At 31.6% G+C, this 19,816-nt stretch overlaps 2 protein-coding genes and 1 non-coding gene across 3 annotated transcripts; 1 reads left to right on the top strand and 2 right to left on the bottom strand.

The window, feature by feature from the left end:
• Nucleotides 1–2,255: 2,255 nt before the first annotated feature.
• Nucleotides 2,256–4,115, bottom strand: LOC140989191 (heavy metal-associated isoprenylated plant protein 21). Its single transcript, XM_073458324.1, has 2 exons — nucleotides 3,777–4,115; nucleotides 2,256–2,657 (listed from the first exon to the last, which is right to left on the bottom strand). Exons 1-2 carry the CDS (start codon nucleotides 3,994–3,996, stop codon nucleotides 2,344–2,346), a joined length of 534 nt encoding a protein of 177 aa, XP_073314425.1. The 5' UTR covers nucleotides 3,997–4,115; the 3' UTR covers nucleotides 2,256–2,343.
• Nucleotides 4,116–9,421: 5,306 nt separating this feature from the next.
• Nucleotides 9,422–11,280, bottom strand: LOC140990162 (heavy metal-associated isoprenylated plant protein 9). The gene is made up of 5 exons (XM_073459737.1): nucleotides 11,075–11,280; nucleotides 10,784–10,931; nucleotides 10,521–10,690; nucleotides 10,183–10,273; nucleotides 9,422–10,056 (listed from the first exon to the last, which is right to left on the bottom strand). Exons 1-5 carry the CDS (start codon nucleotides 11,093–11,095, stop codon nucleotides 9,575–9,577), a joined length of 912 nt encoding a protein of 303 aa, XP_073315838.1. The 5' UTR covers nucleotides 11,096–11,280; the 3' UTR covers nucleotides 9,422–9,574.
• Nucleotides 11,281–17,840: 6,560 nt separating this feature from the next.
• TRNAM-CAU (transfer RNA methionine (anticodon CAU)) lies at nucleotides 17,841–17,925 on the top strand. Its single transcript is given in 2 exon segments — nucleotides 17,841–17,878; nucleotides 17,890–17,925. It is a non-coding gene; the product is annotated as a tRNA-Met (tRNA).
• Nucleotides 17,926–19,816: the final 1,891 nt, after the last annotated feature.

Raw genomic sequence — 19,816 nt, 5'->3', positions numbered from 1 at the left:
TTTAAAAAGGAATGGTCTTAATCCCTATATCATGTGTTTTTTACCTGGAAATATCATATATAGTTGTCCACTCCTACCCCTACTTGATCGTCTGATTATTGATCGATTTAGTCTATTTATCTATAAATAATGCATACATCCAATATGATACTGATTTAGAGTTTTGTATTTAGTTATCCCGATATAAGATAGTAATTGTGAATTTTTTTTATAGGTATGATTGTAGAATTGCTTGAGTGTTTAAAAGGGGGTTGAATAATCACTAGACACAATTTATACTTCTTTTTGGTTTATTTAGCTGAGTTGATAACTAATTATATATTCTCGAATTTCTATATCAGTTAACTAACAGATAAGTGTGTAAAGAAGCTAGACTGACATATTAGAACAAATCACATAGGGACCAGTCTAGGTAAATTGAAAGGAAAAATATGAAGGTTTGTTTCTGGATGTTCAGAGAACTCAAGCTCATACGTCACCCATTCTTCTTTTTAGAAAGCTCACACTAGAAAACATTGGATTGTACAATTAATTTACAAAATCCTAGTTCAGTTTGGACTTAAATACTGCCAAAATGCAAACTCCTGGTATATCTCAACTGATAATAAACAGTATACAAACTGTTATTCAAATGTAGTTAATTACAATAGTATCTTAGCACTTAATGATCTTCAAATGATCGAATACAGTTTTTTGTAAAAATGTGTTCGACTGACTGAGTTTGGTTCAAATATATGAAAGCTTTGAATATTGAATCTTTGCAGAAAAGCCGTCCTTAAGTTGAATTCCTTATCTATATATAAATGCTTTAAAATATATCTATTCCAAACATAAAGTGTCTCTTGACTTGTCTTTTTGTCCATGACAATATTCTCTGACAGTCGTACACTGCTGTGATCAGTTTCATATGAACAACTTTATTTAGTCATCAGTTTGGTCTTCTAGTGTAAACTGATTTTTTTGAAACTGAACGAAGAAAACTGACAAACTGATAAGAGTCGTTTCAATTTGAGTCTGTCAGTTTTGTTCGACTAGATCAGTTTAGCTAAAGTCAATTTTGTCTTAATTATTTGTTAACACCAAAATATAAAAATTCTCGATCCAACAATGATCCTTGATTATTTGATTTTCTAGTAAAAGAATGGCATGAAAATACAGCTTTAAAATTAAGATGATGCTAGTTTATAGGCGAAATTTAAAACTAAAACCTAATAAACGTGGATTTTTAATTTTTACATATGGGTGAAAATGATGCATTTACATTTAACTTAAAATTAATGATTACTTCTTAAAAACAGAAAGAAAAAATCAATGATCGCTTCTCATTTTTATATTTTCTCTAAGAGTGGGTCTTATGTGAGACCGTCTAACGGATCTTAATCTGTGAGATGACCCTACCGATATTCACAATAAAAAGTAATAATCTTATCATAAAAAGAAATACTTTTTCATGGATGACCCAAATAAAATATCCGTCTCACAAATATGACCCGTGAGACCGTCTCACACAAGTTTTTGCCTTTCTCTAATATATTAGGATTTTACCTTATCAAGATTGCTATGATATATCTGTTAAAAAAATTATGATCTCAAGTACAGATATTTTCGAGATATGTTCTTTCTCCAGAGATTTTTGCGTTTTGTTCACTGCCAATTCAAGTAATAAGATAACATACCATGTTCTCAAGCATGATGCTCATCCCGTCGTGCTAGAGACGTTACAACATTTCCTAAAACTTGTCAATGAGTCGATTCTGAGAATCCCATTACCTACTTCCGATCCGAGGTATGATGATGACATATGCATCTACGACGTAAGATTGGATATCATGATATACATTGCAAATTTAAGACGGTATCCGAATCAAATGTGCGAAACTTCTAATCAACCATTTTATCATAATTTTCTGAGCGGAAAATACAATGTTAAAAGAAGAAAATCAATGGCGAAAATTGCGCTCATAAAAAGATTTTGGATTTTTTTTTGGATTTTGATATTCTTTGTCCGAAATCACTAAATCCAACGATGATTGCTTATTTGAGATNTATTGAAATCTACTTAAGTAAAATGAAATTTTTTTTCTCATATTTTAAAATTTTGGTGTCGTTTATTTTTTAATTTATTTTTGCTTAGATAGATTTTAATGTGAGGAATTACTCTTATTGAAACATAGAAGATAGACCAAGATAATTAAAATACGTACAATTACTCTCTCTTTTCGAGGAAACCTAAAATTAAATTAATTGGTCACAAATGCAAAAGGCTAACGAGATAATAATAGCTTTTATTTCACATTAATTATATTATTACATTTTACATGTCCCTTAATTTCCTCGATTTTTTCAAAATGAGTTGGATCTTGCAAAGGCCTTCTTCAGCCCTTTCCAATTACCCTTTGGAATCACCAATCTCCAGTTCAAATATGAGACTTTGTACATGATCTCCAAATAGCGTGTTTTCGGAAATGAAGAAGTGGGCCGAGGTGACTGGGGAGCGGAATGCGACTCTTTCAGCTGGATGATGCAGTTACCTTGGGGATCCCAAAAACGCGCTTCTTTCCTCTTGCGCTGCACCCGGGACAATACCTCGTTCTTGTCGCATATTCCCCACACTGACACCTTTTGTTCCAAGAAATTCACGTTCACCGAGTATATACCTGTCAAATATAAGAATCAACATATTATTAAAATAGTTTTTTTTACATTCTTATCCGTTTGTCCGTCAGTTTAACAGGTTTAACGGGTGCATACGAAAAAATAACGGTTTTCGGTTCATATATCATAAAAAAATACATTTTTATCATTATCTGATTCTCTCTGCCAACACTTTCTAGTGCGATCATGTAGTACTAGCGCGACTAACATAAATATCATGGTTTGCAGGCTAATGTATTAGCTCGAAATTATCCAGTACACACAGGAGATACTTCAAGTTCTCACGTTATCAATCATTTTTTTTTTACATAAAAGGAAATAAGTGAACAAACTATTCATTAAATTGTAATGAATTATGCGTGAATAAATTATAACTAAAAAATTCCTTGCTTATAATATTATCTTAGATTACAGATTCACAAAATTTGATCGAAATTGTAGGCATTCAATAATTTTTTTTTTACTGAAGTAGTTCAATTAATTATAAATATTAACATCATTGAAAAATCATCTAGGTTTTACAAATATGAATTGGAAACGATGATCTAATCTCTATTCACTTCTGTGATCCTAACGCACAATCTCGATCAGCATAAGGCACGTGTTCTGATTAAAAGCCTAAAATTAATTGCCAAGAACAATAATACATAATTGACGATAAATAAGACACGATATGTCAAGCCAAGGTTCAAATTCGTGCAAGCGCGACCGTACAATAAGATCATATAACAACTACTTCGTATCCGTCCTCATTTTATTAAAATGGTTTATTCAAGTTGGTATAAGTGTCTAATATATCTCATTATAAACTCATTTAAACATTTTTTTTTTGTTTACTAGGCATTTGAATTATTCAAAATTGTTGTCTTGATCCTATAGCTAGGTTGAGTTAGCTTCTTGTTCTATTTCGTTGTATATATATATCTGACGTTGTGAACATGTCCGAACTTTTCGATGTCAGAAATTTCCGATATATGTCACGTCAGCACTCCGCTTGATTAGAAATAAAAGGCGGGAAAAAAAAATTATAATATCAAAATCGATTACTTAAATGACCAAAACCTAACATAGGATAAATAAAAATTTCTGGTTCACAAGAATGTGAAATTTAATATATATACCTCTGAGATTGGCTAAAGCCTTCTTCACTTTCCTCTCACAGCCCCAAGAATACAAAGGCACCATCATGTCCACATATTGTGCTTCCACATTCTTCCCTACGGGGACTATTTCCAGGCTCATGATTTCAAAACCAAACCAGATAGAATCAAATTTGGTAGAATCACTCGAGTTATATATTCTATGCTGCTTTATATATAATAAAAAAAAGATGGGCTTCATCTGATTTCTCAGACAAAGAATTAACAATGCACAATATTCCCATTTAAAACGACCTTTTTTTCCCTTCTTTCCATTTTTTTTAAGGGTTTTTTTTTCTCTCTCGAACTTTCTTGAGAATAATGGTGACTCGGAAGAGTGTGTAAAATGAGTCACCAAATCTATTTGTCCATCAAAATTAGAAATGTATTAGTTTAATTTAATTAGTTTGAACTTGTGTGCATGCCATGTGAATGGCCTTTTTTTCTTAACAAAAAAGTTGGTGTAATTCATTCAGTGTCTACACTATTCACCAGCTTTTACACTTTGTAATGCAAGTTGTTACTTCATCATCATGACATGTATTCAACCCCGGAACTAATTCAACTGGAAAAAAAAAGTTTCTAATTTTGTGGGTATTTTTTTCGGAAAATATATCTAACTTTTGTTCGACTCGAACCCGCACTCGGAGTGTTTGCGAAAGATTGTGATTTTGAACAAGTGATTGAAATTATATATTATGAAGAAATGGAGAAAATTTTGAAAATAAAAGTCAATCATTTAAATGTTTTTTTAAAGCATGATGTTTGATAAATTAGTGATTCTCATACTAGTGTTTTAGTAAATTAAAATAACAAAAACGTTGTTATTAGAGAGGAATCTCTCTTTTCATTCATTTGAAATTACTGTAACGAATACTTTTGGATTAGATAAAAATATTGGATGTAATAGTGTTCAGAAATTTTTTTTATTTATTTATAAAAAAATATCACACTCACTTTTGAAGAATTAGAATGAACTTGAGACTAGATTTGATATTTTAATTAAATTGAACAAAAACAAAATCTAATGTTAAATTAGTATTTGCAAATACTTTGAAAAAATATTTGCAAACACTACCTAAAAAAATACCAAAAATATATATATAATTTTGACTTTATCCCTAACATACAAATTTAAAAGGAAAAAAACTTGAAATTATTAATTAAAATCCACCTAACATAGGGGAGATGGACTTAACAATGGGTCCAAATTCCAATTGTTTGAGCTGATGAGTCGGATCTCATTATCGGCGGAAAGGAATCGGCCGGGTCCTACCACGTTTAACCCATTTCTGGATCCGACTCGGTTCATAGAATATCTCGAAAACAAATTCCAAAATTACACATAGGATTGATTAATCTTGTCGTCTCATCACGTGACGTGCACCAAATGAAAAAGAAACATCTATATGAATGGAGTATATCTTATATTAGCTCTATAAATCAAACATATATGTATATTTATAACTGTTGTGTTTGGTGCAAAATTGTCCATGCCTGGTAGAACGATCGAACCGTGGTGCTTGAGCTGCTGTGTGATTTAAAAGATTTGAGTTGCACCGTTACCACCAACTATAGTTTTTGGTAAAGCTCGGTCCTACAATTGGTATCAGAGCCAAGGTCACGGGTTCGATTCCCATTGATTGCAAAGAGTGCAATTATTGGGAGGGAGATTGTTTGATGCAATAATTGTCCCTGCTTGGTAGAACGATCGAATCGTGGTGCTTGAGCTGCTGTGTGCGGTTTAAAATATTTGAGTTGCACCATTACCACCAACTATAACTTTTGGTAAAACGATAAGCGCTCGTTCCTACATGTTGAATCATTAATAATAATAAGAGTTAGACTAGACGATATTCATAAAATCAAAACTCAAAACAGATAAACTCACAAGATTAATTATGATATTTTTCGAATCTCAAAATAAATATAACAAATCATACTTGCTAAACAACCTAATATAATTGTATATCGACATCCTGACATAAATCTCAAGTACATATTTATATGTAAAGTTCATGGAACGACGAAATTTGATACTAGCCTCGACTATTATAATTTGTCTTCTGATCGACTTGCTATACTTCTACTCGAGTACCATTATATATTTATCGGCAAAATAACTAATCAATTGTAAAAAGAAAAATTAAGGGAAAAAATAATAGAATCATTAGCAGCCACATTTTAACCATCCTAACTAGCTAACTTTATTAAGTATTCGTGTTAAGTGTGACATGTGTACATACATTAATTTTTAGGAGGAAAATATAATATTTTATATATTAAAATATAATTATACTTTTTTTTCCTAAATATTATGTTTGAGTTATATTTTGGTAGTTCTTGTGTTTTTGTGTGTGTGTGTGTGTATATGACAAAAATAGTATATGGATTCTCTATTCAATAACATAGTATGACTAATATTCTTTTAAAGTCACAATCATGTGAGTTTATGTGATGCAAATAATGTTTCTTATGGATACATAGCTTGAAAAAATAGTCTTTATGTGTTAATCGACTGGTATCGTACTGTTATGGTTTATGCTAAAGGTTGAAATATTTTTTTCATAAGATGTATATTTCACCATCAATTGGAAATTGCCTCCTTAGACAACCATTTCTTTGCACGCCAGTTAACGTATTTGGGATAATTTTTCTTCACATGCCTATCAGTCTTTTGTAAAAGAAACAAATGATCACTTTATCTTATTTATGTTGCTTCATATGCTGTGAAGACCCAGAGTTTTCTTCTTTATTGATCTATTTCTTTTTATTATTAATGCAATTACCTTGATAGTTATATATCAAATTAACACTTTCAATCACATCTTGTTTCAATCTCTCCTCTTCCTAAACGCATTGCGCAATAAGCTCATTCAAAGTTCATTTTTCATTCCGGGTATTATAACTTACTTTGAATTGATTAAATTGCGTAGGTAGAGAAATCAAGGCTAAATACACGAGTATGTCTTCCAACAATTCCAACTTGAATGTTTTTAGTCGAGTCACAAGATTTGACATTTCCATTATGTATTCCCTTATGTTCCATTTCTCTTAGTACTACATTAAGACAAGTTTAGTCAAAATAGTACATGTCTCGACATTTTTTTTTGCCACGAATCGATATGCTATTTGAGTAAGGAACTTTTTGACATCATTTTATTTTGGAATTGCACCCCTTATAGTATCTGGAATGGAATGTTTCATAATCATCATACTCATGCGACTTGATCGCTCCCACTTTTCCAAAGAATCTTTTTGATCAACAATTCCTAAACTGGCCAAAGGTGCATGGCGATCTTCCCTTAGTGTATGGTCAAAATCCAAGCAGCCGGGCACCATCATAACATGCTCTTTCCATTTCTTAAAGTTTGAACAATTAAGCGTTGAAATGTTGTTCAAATTGATGGATATAGAAGATGCAATAACAAATAAAACAAAAATTCACAATAAATTATAGTTCATACATATATTTAAATTAAATAAATCACAAAAATATATGTATGCAGATGGTGGGCCCATGAAAAAGTACCTAACACAACATTGATATTTAGTCTTTGAACAAAAATAACAATTTGTTAGTGGTGCATTTACATATCATGGTTATCGAATATTGATAATAAATTCGGCCAACAATATGTTTTTATTTGGACCGACAATTGCATGTATGGATAAATCTAAAATTATCACATATTCAATACCACATATTGTGTTAAAATTTGTCCAGAAAATGACATTCCTCTGGACCGATCATTTTTCGCATAAATTTAACACAATTTAATATCATATAATGTGTCTACAATATGACAAAAAAATAATCTTTCTTTGTGCCGATTAATTTTTGCATAGTTTTAATACACTTTAAGACCATATGATTATGTACTTATAACCTGGGAAAAAAATAGCTATTCTTTGTGCTGACTATTTTTCGCAAGATATAAATACACTTGAAGAATAAATATTGTACCTAAAATTTGGCCGGAATATAATCTTCTTTTGAGCCGATTGTTTTCCGCATATATTTAGATGCACTTTAAAATTATCTATATTGTTTGCAATTTGACCAAAAAATAACATTCTTTTGGGTCGACTTTTTTCACGACGTTTTCGTCTCTGCCTTCTCCTCTCCAAAGAAACACAATATATTTTGAACTTTAACAATATCTATACATCTTTAAAAATTACTACTAACATGTAATTTAAATATAACCAAATTTGAGATAAAAAATATTAATTTAACTTAAAATTTTCACAAGAAAATTTAATTTACTTAAGTTGGGTCAAATATAGTATAGAGGTTGAATATGCAATAAATAAAATATTTGTACGTTATAATTGTTTATCTATAAATATTTTATCGAAATAAACAAATGTGATAAAATAGTAAATAATTCCATATTAAATTTATTTTATGTAATTAAATTTTGAAATGATCGAATTTAATTTTATAAATTAAAATTTCAGAAGTGAAAATTTAATAAAATGTCAAAACCATGAATTTCAAAATCTGCTTCAAGATTACACAACCAAACAAGGACTTAAATTCAACCAAAAATGCACAAATCATAACTCCAGTGCTTTCCGGCATCCAGCGGTGGCATAGTGGTCGTCCGGTCACGAGTTTAAGCGAGCAACTTCAATTGTGGAATTTGGATTCCTTATGCGTGATTAATTTCAAAACTAGATATATGGTTTAAACAAAAAATTGATTTAGAATTTTGGGGATTTCAAATTTTGACCATATTTGTTCAGATTTTGATTTCCCCACAAAATTGATTTGAATTATTCATGAAAATAATAAATTAATTTTTTCATACCTCAAATAATTCAAGTTTTCTAGATCAATCAATAAACAAAATTTCTCATAATTCAACATGAACGCGACTCTGATATCACTTGTTAGAGATTTAATAAAATAAATATATAAATCATGTGATTAAATCCACATATCACAACACGTCGAGAATTTATATCGAATTATCAGAAAATATAAATGACATAAACACGTATTATAATCCATTGATTGATCTACCATTGGAGTTATGAATCTTCCAAGGCAACAGAGAATCGATCACCTTATTCTTGCCTTAGATGAGAGATCTAGAGAGATCTAGAATATGTATGACGTATATATTATGTGTTATTCTCTGTGTCTCGGGGACCATAACCTTATATAACCTTAACCGTCTTCGACCCATCATAGAAGACTTAATTGAGCTGGGTTTCTACACATAAAGTGGATCATACCAATTTATTTAATACTTTGGAAACTCATACTTAATTAGATCATCTGATTGAGTCATTTATAAGATAGATTGTCAATATACAATTAATTAAATTATAGGAGCCCACAAAATAAATCCTAACGGAAAGTTTTTAGTTTGAAACATAAAATAAAACTTAGTTTATTATTGCATTGTGACCGGGGGATAGTCCTTATCACCGGAAAACTCCGTTTTAAAACCCAATATTTGATTTGAACATGTCATATATTTATGTTCCGCATTATGCTCTATAAGATATATAATTCCGTATTATTTCATAAAAAGGCATGTCATATGAATATTTTTTCCAAAATTAATCTAATAATTATATGTATTAGAAATTTACAACATGAGTAGACTATATATTTATAAGCCCAATAAACTCTTTATTATGATTATAATATACCATAGGTTAATTAAAATAAAATATTACAGAACACTAATATATGTTATATAATTCATTAATGCAGATAAAATATAAAAAATAAAATAAAAGTATAAAGATTATTTTCCTTATTATACAATGCAGCATGCATTTGGATTCTCATCCGAGAAGAGCTGAGGAGCCGGAATTCTTTCAATCACATAAGATGGCGGCTGGTAATTATAATAATACATCATTTTATGCATGGATTGCTCCTCCACATTATTGGTTTGGACATCTTCTCCGCCTTGCTCTGCCGCCACATCCTCCCCGCCACCGCCGCCGTCCATCTTTTCCTCTTGCTGCGGCTGGTCTTTACTCTCTTCGGGCTTCAGCGCTTCTCCATCAGCAGTGACTGGTTTCTCTTTTCCTTCCTCTTTTTTCTCGTCTTCCTGCTTCGATTTCTCGTCCGGCTTCGGTTTCTTTTCTGATGGCTTCTCGGGTTCTGGCTGGGGAACAATCTTGGCTTGCTTCTTGGTGTGCCGGTAGACGTAGTCGACGAGCCGATCAGCATCCATGGTGCCTGTCACCGTGACTTTGCTCGAGCTTAACTCCGTCTCAGCTGTTCTCACACCTATTTTTACGAGTCAAGCATTTATATTTCATGACTAAATCATACAAAATAAATGAAATTGATGCGTAAAGTTACTCACATCATTATGTAAAAGTTAATTATTTAGAATTATAGTATGCTGAGCACCTTTCATTTTGAGAATCCTTTTCTTGAGCTGCTCTGCACAGGCTTGGCAATGCATGTTCACTGTCAGTTCGACAGTATTTAATCCGGCAACCTATAATTCAGAGAAAAAAAAATTTATGTAACACAATCTAATCGACTATCCTAACAAAAGTTGTTGCCGGTATAAAGATACAACTCAAATATTTTAAATATATAAAAGTTATTAATGATATAATGGTACAACTCAAATATTTAAAACTTTATTATTTCAGCTCTGTATATAAGGTCAGACGTCTATGCTAACAATGTTAGCCTTTAGTCATATAAATTGTGCTAGAAACTTGAGACAATAACTATACTTGTGAAGCAACTTCTGGTACAGGTTCGCCTTCAGCTGGTGGTGACGGCGACAAAACTTTCGCTCTTCTCTTGGTTCTCTGCGTGATCATGTTGCACACAGCTTGACCCTCCACAACTCCCTTTATCGTTACTTCATTTTTAGCCATCTCAATCTTCACTTCCTCCACTCCTGAAAAAAAACAAAAACCAATTCTGCTTAAATCTTGATGGAAAAAAAATTCTGAATAAACCAGAAAGAACGACCCAGGAGAAAATAGGAGACCTTTGATTTTCAAAATAGATCTCTGGATTTTCTTCGCACATCCCTCGCAATGCAAATCAACGAACAAAACCACAAGGGATGCTGGTTTCGGTTCTTCTTTCTTCTCCTCTGTTTTCTCTTCTTTCTTCTCCTCTGGACTAGTTTGTTCCTGCAAATCACAGATTAAAATAACAAAAAAAAGACACAACCCATTTGAAATCAGACCATAAAGTCCACATTCATCAGATTAATCAAGTAGTATTAAAGCTAAATTTGCATAAATTTCAGTAAAACTAAGCAGCATGCAAGGACCTTTTTGTCTTCTTCACCCATAGTTTCCAAGTGTTGATCACTAAAATGAGTTTGTACAACAATGAAGAAGATTTCTGGATAGAAAATGTGGTGGTGGGGGGAGGTTTAATGGAGAGAATCAGCGAGCTTTTTATATGAGAAAATATGTGAGATTGTAAAGAATAAAGGAGGGGAGAGCACATGCAGGGCCACTAATTACATATTGGACATCTAACCTCTTTAAGCTTAATAGTTAATAATTGTTTTAAATTTATTTTAAAAAAATTTATGTATTTTAATGTTAGTTCCAAATGTTTAGGGTGGGTAGGCAACAAAAGCTTATGGAGGGGAATGTGGATTTCGTTTTAATCTTCGAACTATAGTTCTTTTCAAGAAAGATTGAAACCTGCATCAGAATAACCATCAAGGTTAAAACTTTAGTTTTTGGGATACCAAAAACCCACATTAATAGTGTCTTTAAGATATTTTAGAATTCTTTTAGCGGCAGTGTAAAGATATTGTTTAAGAGCAGCTTGGGATCTAGCATGAAGACAGACTTCAAACATAATATTCGGTTAGCTAGCTGTTAGATATAACAGTGAACCTATAAGACCGCGATACATGGCTAACTCGACCGGAATTCTTCCTTCGTCTTTGTCTAACTTGATTGATGCGTTCATGGGGTAGATGCAATAGAACAGTTGTTCATCCCAAATTTCTTAATGAGATCTTTGGTATACTAGGATTGATTGATGAATTTCCTTTGTCAAATTGATTGACTTTTAATCCAAGGAAGAAAGATCTCTCATCATGTTCATATCAAATTTTTCTTCCATAATCTAGAGAATTTCTTGCAAATTTTGGGGTTAGTTGACCCTAAAATAATGTCGTCAACATAAATTTGAATTAACAGGACATGATCACTCTTGGTAAATTTGAACAAGATATTGTCTACAGTTCCTATCACAAAATCGGGATCAATTAAAATTTAAGGCGAGTATTATATCAAGCTCTGAGTGTTTGCTTAAGTTCATATAAAACTTTATTTATTTTAAATATATAGCAAGGATAAGCAAGATTGATAAAACCTGGTGTTTGTTCAACATAGATTTCTTCTTGCAAAAGACCGTTTAGAAATGCTAACTTTACATCCGTTTGATAGACTTTGAAGTCCTTAAAAGCAGCATATGTAAGGAAAATTCTTATAGCCTCAAGTCTTGCAACCGTTGCGAATAACTTGTCAAAGTCAATACCTTCAACTTGTCGGTACCCTTGGGCTACAAGATGAGATTTGTTTCTCACATCAGTTCCATGCTCATCCAATTTATTCATGAACACCTATCTAGTCCCAATAACATTTTGCTTGTCCGGTCGAGGAACTAGATGCCAACTTTGTTGCGCTCAAACTGGTTGAGTTCTTCTTGCATGACTTCTATCCAGTTAGCATCTGCTGGAGCTTCATCAATCTTTTTGGGTTCAATATAGAATATAGATAAAAGTTGCGTGCAATATTTCACTAATCATTTGCTTCCTAGTTCTAAGAGAAGCAGAAGGGTTACTAATGACCAAATTGGGTGGATGATTTTTACTCCACTGGTAGTTTGTTCCAAGATGTTGTGGATCCGTTTAAGGTTGATCCTTCTCTTCAATTATAATATCTTCATCCTCTCTTGTTGGATCATTTTCTACGATCGGTTCTTCGAGCTCTTGATTTGGTCCTGTAGAGTTGCCCTCAACAATTACTAGACCGGTTACATGAGTCTCTTTATTTTGTCTCTTAAGCTCGATTTCACGGTCACTTTCATAAATGAGATTAATGTTCTTCAATCTTTGACTTATCTCATTGATGTTATATTTTCTTGAGCTGCACATACAGTAGATTCATAAAAAATAACATGAACATTTTTTCAAGTAAGCCTTGCTGACCGATGAATAACCAATAAATAATCTTTCATCATCTTTAGCATCGATGACATGAGTTTTGCCATTTTGTGAATGAAACATTTGCAGTTAAATATTTTGAAATATGAAATGTCTGGTTTTATGTCATTCCAGATCTCATAAGTAGTCTTGTTATGTCTTTTATTAATCATAGATCTGTTTTGAGAGTAACAAACTGTATTAACTGCTTCTGCCCAAGTCTTTGAGAAACATTTGAATCAGCAATCATTATTATAACAGTTTCTTTCAAAGTCATGTTCCTTCTCTCTGCAACACCGTTTTGTTGAGGAGATCGAGCGGCTGAGAACTTATGTTTGATTTCTTGATCATCTAGATATGATCCAAGGGTTTATTTGTAAATTCAGTACCCGTATCACTCCTTATCATATCTATCACAATAAATTTTTCATTTCGCAATCGTTTTAAGACTTTGATCAAATTTGAAGTGGTTTGATCTTTGGACGGTAGAAAAATTACCCAAGTATATCGGGAGTAGTCATCCACTATCACTAAAGTTTGCATCGTTCCCTCTATGCTCTTCATTGGTGTTGGCCCAAATATGTCCATATGCATTAAATCCAAGCATTTGGTGGACGTGTTACATCCTTTGCTTTTAAAGGTAGATTTCACTTGCTTTCTCAACTGACATGCAATACATGATATGACTAATGAGTACAGGAAGTTGTCGCAATATGCAGAGCACCTTTAGTTATGTAGATAGTTGTGTTTTTTTTAAGGTTTTACTGGACCATCATTGATGACATACCACATGTCATCGTCCTATGCAAATAAGTGTGCATGCATGCGAATTTTTCAGTCATTATAATCTTCTTTTGAAAACATATAAATAAAGAAGCCATATGAATATATGAATATCAAAGATCGAGAGAAACCCGCTTTGATATCACGTGTTATGATCAGGTTAGAATAATTTCTTTTAAAATTTTCTTCTAAACCATGTCAAATATTACAACCGATCTTGATGGCGTTAAATATCAAGACCAGATTTTCTCAACTCTTAAAAACGGTCGGACCATAGATTGTTTGGAAATAGTTCGATGAATCTTATGACTAATTTATACTCAAATAAGTCAATTTAAATAAGATAAATAAATACAGTAAAGAAATAATACAAATGTTTTTTTATGGATGTTCGAAGACTCATGCTCCTACATCATCTCTTCTTCCACTTATGGAAGGAAGGATTTGGTTTTACATAACTTGTAACGACTCGCTTCAACCTTATGACTTATCCACTGTCTGAATTGAAAACTTTTCAAATGATATTGGAAAGAAACGGTCGAGTAGTTTGACAAAAACTCTTGAAGATCCTTGATGATCTGAATAAGTATTCTTTGGAACGAGGGCTGATGAGTAGTGAGTAAGTATCAAAGTGATAAGTGCTCGGAAGTCTTTTTAAGAATACAAGCTTGATTCTTCTGTCTGATTTGCTCTTCTTGGCATTCTCTAGTTATATTACTTTACGAATTTTTTTCGTTCAGCATTCAATTGTAGCTCATTAAATGAGTATTAATGCAAAGACATTGTTGTCGCCGTCCTTTCTTGCTTTATCGTATCTTTCATTTAATGAGCAGATTGACATTTGCCAAATGTGATAGAAAACGACCACTCACAACATAAAGTAACTAGCTCTGCGCGTAGACTTTGGTGAAAAACATTCTGATCTTCTTACATGATGTTTATCGGGTAGTTCAGTCTACCAATGTTTATGAAAAAGTAGGTAATATCCTTGTAAGATGTGTTGAGTCAATCGTTTATAGATATTCTTGGATACAGTGAATGGTTGGGTAGTTTATCACAGACCAATGCGCAAGAGGCAGTCGAGTAGCTTAGTATTGCGAGACCGGTTGAAATGATTATATTGAAGTTGTTGAGTGCATAAAATACATATCAAATGGTAGCTTGATCTAATACAATAAGTTATTGTTTTCATCATCAAAACTAAGGGATCTAACATCCCATCTAATATTATTTATTTGACACTGATATTCTTTTACGTAACTCCTGTAGCAAGAATAAACATATAATAAAATAAATTTAAACAGAAACAAAGAGGAAAAATAAAACAAAAAGACAATCAATATTTCAAAAAAGAAGGAAAAATATTGTGGGAGTGAAAAGAAGACACAAAAAAAAATCTAAGTTCCTAGATAAAAACCAAATATTGACAAGTTATAATACTAAAACTCAAAATAAGTCAACTTACGAACTAAAATTGTAATTTTCTATACATGACAAATTTTTGAGTTCGGGATTCATATAAACTCCTCTACCTATTTGTTTTAAAAAAAATCAAATATTATTATCTAATAATTTAGACACTTAGGTTTTGTTTGGACGAGTAATATAAAAACTTTTTTTATTACTTAAAATATGTGTTTGGAAAATATTTTTGTAAAATGTTTTTTTAAATTTTTTTTCTCCGAATATAATTTTTAAAGAACAATTTAGATGTATTTTATGATGTTTTTAGAACAAAAAATGTGAGTTAAACAATAATTTAAAATTTTGTATAGAATAGTTGTCTAAATACCTTTATAATTATTTTTACTATAAAATCGTTTTTTTAATAGTCCAATCATCTTTTCAACTCTTAAAAAGATTTTATATAATATAGTTGTTGGATCACATATTTATTCTTAAAATAAGTTTAAATATTTTATATATTTTTTAAAAAATTCATTTTTATAAAAAAATTTATAAATACTTTTCCAAATGAAGTAATCTATTTTAATTCTTTTATGACTTTTTTGCTTCCACGGCTGTGACGGTGCTATGTCATAAAAAATTGGTGACACATAACCGATACAGCGTCATCATACAAGGATTTTTCCCTTTCTAGCACCAATAACCGACTCTCAAAATTAATATAGACACTCGAATTAAAAAACCCTCTATTTTTTTTTTAAAGAAAAAAGATAGCCTTGAAATCTATTTGTGTTACATATTACAGAAAAACATGCAACTACCTTAAAAAAAATATAGAATATAACTAGAAAGAATATCCTCTCACTTGGGCACTGCCAACAATGACACAAATCTAGGCCATTAGCTATCCACCCAACTAGAAAGTCAGTTGTCTATTTTACCATATTTACTTGCAAGAAAATAAAGGGATATCCATTTTCGTTCAGAATTAAAAATAAAAAAAGTCATTTCATTTTTATTAAACCATAGATTTTTAATTTATTTAATTTAATTTGTACTAATTTGATTTGTTTTCAACTAAGGAATGCCTATAAAGTAGAATTGAATGATTAACCATCTACATTATAAGAAGTTGGTGTCACATGGGGCTGTTTCACCTCCCAGTTTAGCAATCTGGAAAGTTTTTAATAAACTAATCTTTTTGTACAGTTTTTGGGATGGGGAAAATGACTTTAGATATAACACATGATCCTTTCTTGAGCATTTCAAGAACCTATCGACTGGTTAAGTTCTTGATTTTTGCAAAAGGGTAATTTATTTTTCGTTACATTATCATTTAGTAGGTGTGCGCGAGCTGCACAAGTTGTTATAAGGGTTTAGTTTTATCCATGTCATACATAAATAATTTTCTTGTCACGCATAATATACGTACACGAAATCCATTAAGATGTGAATTTGTGGGTGAAAGTGGTGCTCATTAATACCTAAGTGGAGTTAGATGGTGGGATCCTTACATTTGGTAGTTTCACCCACCATTACCACACCAAACACGAAGAGAAAGTGAAAAAAGAAATGTGGTGTCCCATCTCTTTCATGACCACACTTTGGTAGCAAAATAGAAAGGTGAATTTTTTGCATGGTTCATTGTGTAACTTATTCATTATCAGAAAAAAGATTTCACACCAAGAAAAGTTGCCAAGTTTGTGCCAAATGATGACTGGATTAGCCCATTTCTCCTATCAGGTTTGGCGTGGAAATGACTCAGCGTTGGACATTTGTTTTAACACTTCCATCTCCCAAATTAAAAAGACCAAGATATATAAACATTGGCACATGTACACCTTATGCTGCCTAAAATTGGTGATGAAGCAATTCAAGAAATTTTCACCTTATGTCCATCTTATTGATTTGATTGCAAGAAAGGATCTAAAAATTTGGTATATCTTTAATTTCAAGGATGATGAGGTTCATAAATTTAGAGAAAATCTGTTTTATATGTAAATTTTTTAATTTAAAGTAGAGAATTATTATGTTGTTAATCATCTGAGTTTGATTAGAGAGAAGTTGTTAGGAAGGGGCTACCGCAAATGGGATTGGAAGGATATAGACATGGTGCATGTGGCAAACAAAGAAATGATCAAAAGCTAATCCACCCATTTTGATTTAACATGTTTTTTTTTTGTTTCTTGAAAAGAAAGAAGAAAAAAAAAAGAAGCAATTTCACAATAATCCCATCACTGTGTAGGAGAAAAAGTGCCTTTTTGGGGGAAAGGTGAAGAATAAAGAAAGAAGGAAATTAAAGAATTTAGAGAGCAGATTAAAGTTGGTGGATTAATACTTTGCTTTATAGCTGGAATTTAAAATTTAGGACAAGTTACATGTTGTGTTCCCTTTAAAAATAAATTAAATTATTGCATGACACAGAAAATTTAAATTAGTCCATTTAGATTACAAGATTGAATTGAATTATCTGCAAAATATGAATATGGAAGTTTTTTTCTCAACCAAAATGTGAAAATGCTTTTTGTTTATACTTCATAAACTAAACATATTATATTCCTATACTATTTTTGTCAACTACGGCAGAATCCCTATAATTTTTTTTTATAAAAAAATAAAAAAAGCAGTTCTAAATTTATACTATAAATATATATAGATTGTAAAACATTACGACAAAGGGGTGGTGGCGCAGTTGGCTAGCGCGTAGGTCTCATAGCTTCTGAGTTATCCTGAGGTCGAGAGTTCGAGCCTCTCTCACCCCATCATTTTTCACATTTTCGTTGAGCATTCACCGTTTATTTTTTTATCGTAAAAAAAAAAAAAGATAGTTTCTTTTTCATGGGGAGGTTTTAAATAAAATATATAAAGTTTAAAATAATTTAGTATTGAATGACATAATTTTTATATTTCTCCAATATCTTTTTTTTAAAAAAATAGATCCGAGTTATAATTATTCGGAGAGTAGGTTTCTTGTGATACAGTATCACGAATCTTTATCTGTGAGACGGGTCAATGCTACCGATATTCACGATAAAAAATAATACTCTTAGCATAAATAGTAATATTTTTCATGGATGACCCAAATAAGATATCCGTATCACAAAATACGACTCGTGAGACCGTCTCATACAAGTTTTTTTCTTATTCGGATCCTCACTATATATATATACATATATTTATAATTTTGATCCGGGCGATTGTTATTTCGATTTCAACAGTATATTTTTTTCAAATAAAATTTTTTTGGTTGAATCAATTCAACGAAAGTGAGAAACCCGAAAACTTGGTTCAATTTAAAGGCAAGTCAAGTCCTTCATGTTTGTTGTACATTTATAAAAAATAATATATCTATTTTAGTTTGTTAATGTGTAATAATTATCTATGTTGGATAGATCGATCAAACCATGTTGTTTGGACTACTATACGATTCAAAAAAATTTAGTTGATTCGCTTTCCAACAAAATTCTTCTTACAAAGGCAAACATTACACGCCATACAAAAATGGTCTGTATATCTATACGCATGTACATTACATACAAATCAGGCCTAAAATTACATTGGTGTTCGGGACATGTTGATAGGTGCGTTGGGCTCGATTGATGGGGCTATAATGTGCTTTAGCAGTTGGTTTGGCAAAACGACGGGTCTCAAGAATGTTTATGATTTCTTTGTCCAAAAAGTTGGAAGATGGCCATGAAAACCTCTAATATCCAAGACATTCATCTTGCCAAAGCACAAGTTCATTCTATGGCTATTTGCACACAACAAACTACTCACTCGGGATAGACTTGGTCCTCTTCAAGATGACTCTTGTGCGTTTTGTAAAGCGGTTCCAGAATTCAGTGCACATCTATTTTTCTCTTACTGCATTTCGAAGAACATATTGGATGAAGTCCGCAACTGGTTGGATATGAAGAAACAAATGGGATCTGCAGCTGCTGTTCTTAGAGCTTTTCGAGGGGCATACCATGGGAATTCTGTCCTTAACAAAATGAGATGTATGGCTCTCGCAGGTACGGTTTATCATGTTTGGAATGTTAGGAACGGAACAATCTTCGAAAGTGAAAAGTCGGATGTTGCGGCTATAATAAAGAAAATCAAGATTCTCATATTTCGGTGCATCTCAAATGCGGATACTGTAATAGATATGTAGTTATTAGTCAAGTTAGACTATGGCTTTGTGGTTAATGTATTAGTTGTGTTGCATGAGGTTAGTTTAGATTTGATGTTGTTTGTTGGATTTTACCTGGGAATGCCCAGAGTACTTGTACTCTATTTTTACCTTATTTAATGGAAGCAATTTCATTAAAAAAAATTATATACCGTATACCATAACGAAATTTCGGTACATATAATTAGCATATCGATTATACCGAAATTATCTGGTGTATCGAGATTTCGATACGGTATCGGTATATACCATTTTATATCAAAAAAACCTTACATTTTTAAAATTTTATAAATTTATTGTTTTAAAATATTATATATTTTAAAATTTTATATATTTTTTCGGTATTTCGATATTTCGGTATATATCAAAATTTTCAAATTGCATACCGTTACTGTACCGAAATATTACCGAAAATTCGATATTTTTTCGATACGGTAATCTCGGTATACCGATATTTCGATATTTTTTCCCAACTCTAGTCC

The sequence above is a fragment of the Primulina huaijiensis genome, chromosome 12, assembly GCF_012295235.1.
Source record: "Primulina huaijiensis isolate GDHJ02 chromosome 12, ASM1229523v2, whole genome shotgun sequence".
NCBI lineage: Eukaryota > Viridiplantae > Streptophyta > Magnoliopsida > Lamiales > Gesneriaceae > Primulina > Primulina huaijiensis.
This window is presented reverse-complemented; position numbering and strand designations above follow the sequence as displayed.